The sequence below is a fragment of the Echinops telfairi genome, unplaced genomic scaffold (genome assembly GCF_000313985.2).
Source record: "Echinops telfairi isolate 266 unplaced genomic scaffold, ASM31398v2 ScPeMD7_5592;HRSCAF=6446, whole genome shotgun sequence".
Taxonomy (NCBI): Eukaryota; Metazoa; Chordata; class Mammalia; order Afrosoricida; family Tenrecidae; genus Echinops; species Echinops telfairi.
In genome coordinates this window covers 23,807,614-23,808,835 of record NW_022109491.1, presented here as the reverse complement: position 1 = coordinate 23,808,835, position 1,222 = coordinate 23,807,614, and the positions used below count along the sequence as shown (strand labels likewise).

Sequence of the window (1,222 nt, the reverse complement as noted above, 5' to 3'; positions counted from 1 at the left end):
GTCATTCTCAAATTGGTTCTTATTTTTATTAGGGAAAACCTTGCGGTGCCTCATACAAAGAAATATATGCCTTTGAATTCTGTTCCACTGTTTTCATGTAAGGCAGTAAGTAACAATAATTATCTGTTACTGAATCCTTATTAGAAGCCCCAATGGCACAGTAGGTTAAGTGCTGGGCTAATCCCAAGGGTAGCAGCTCAAAGCCACCAGTCACTCTGCAGGAAGTGAGGCTGCCTGGTCCCTGAGCCTCAGAAACTCTATAGAGCAGCTCCACTCTGTCCTCTAAGGGCTCTAGGAATTGGAACCACACTGCCAGCAGGAGGTTTGGTTCTGGGTATGAGCACTTACTGTGTACCAGAACCTCTTGTTGCTAGGTGCTGCTGAGCTAATTTTGACTGTGGACTCTGCACTGCCCAGAGCTGCACCATCCTCCCAACTGCTGCTAAGCTGGAGCCCACTGTTCCAGCTACCGTGTCAGTCCATCTCGTTGAGGGTCCTCCTCATTTTCACTGGACCTAGCCCCGACTCTACCAATCCACCAGCTGCCTGTATAGCACCGCTATGAGTCAGAATTCATGAGATAGTGGGGGACTTGGATCCTGGGGGAACTGGGGGGAGCTCCATATCAATACACCCACTCTTCACTTATCAGTGTGACTGGGTTTCACATGCCAGGTTGTTATGCAAACATCAGCATTGCTGACAATGGAGGACTACTAGATCACACAACAGAGGATGACTACATCATCGCATAAATGGCAAACCACAGAGAACCGTGGCCCAGCCAAGGGGACACAAGTCTGTCCCCGCAGACAGTGTGAGTGTCTCTTCACACCTCGGCTTCATATGTCATTACTGCCACATGTACAGAGTAAATGCACAACACAGTGAGAACACTGATTTTTTACTACTGCCATGAATGCAAAATGTTAGCGAACAAGATCGTTGATAAGTGAGGAGTAGGTATAGTCTGGGTTCCAGGAAAATTTTTAATTCTGTTCTAGGTTTTCCCCACTTTGATCAGAGAACAGGTTTCTTAAATGTACCTGGAATAGACTCTCTGATGTGGTGAATCAACTCCATATAAGCTTCTCTTGAATATCTGCAATAAAGAACAAAAAGGCCTAAGTCAACTAAAGTCTTTGAACTGAATGTTGTAAGAGACCGTCAAAGTCTCTGAAAGAGCTGTGTTTTTTTTAATTGGGGGCTCTTATAACAATCC

General features: G+C 45.5%; 1 protein-coding gene across 1 annotated transcript in view; it reads right to left on the bottom strand.

The window, feature by feature from the left end:
• CDK5RAP1 (CDK5 regulatory subunit associated protein 1) overlaps positions 1-1,222 on the bottom strand; it is a 35,380-nt gene that overhangs the window by 11,835 nt on the left and 22,323 nt on the right. Inside the window, exon 10 of the mRNA XM_045295523.1 lies at positions 1,047-1,102. Within this exon, the coding sequence (XP_045151458.1) occupies positions 1,047-1,102 (56 nt within the window). The remainder of the gene's footprint in view (positions 1-1,046; positions 1,103-1,222) is intronic.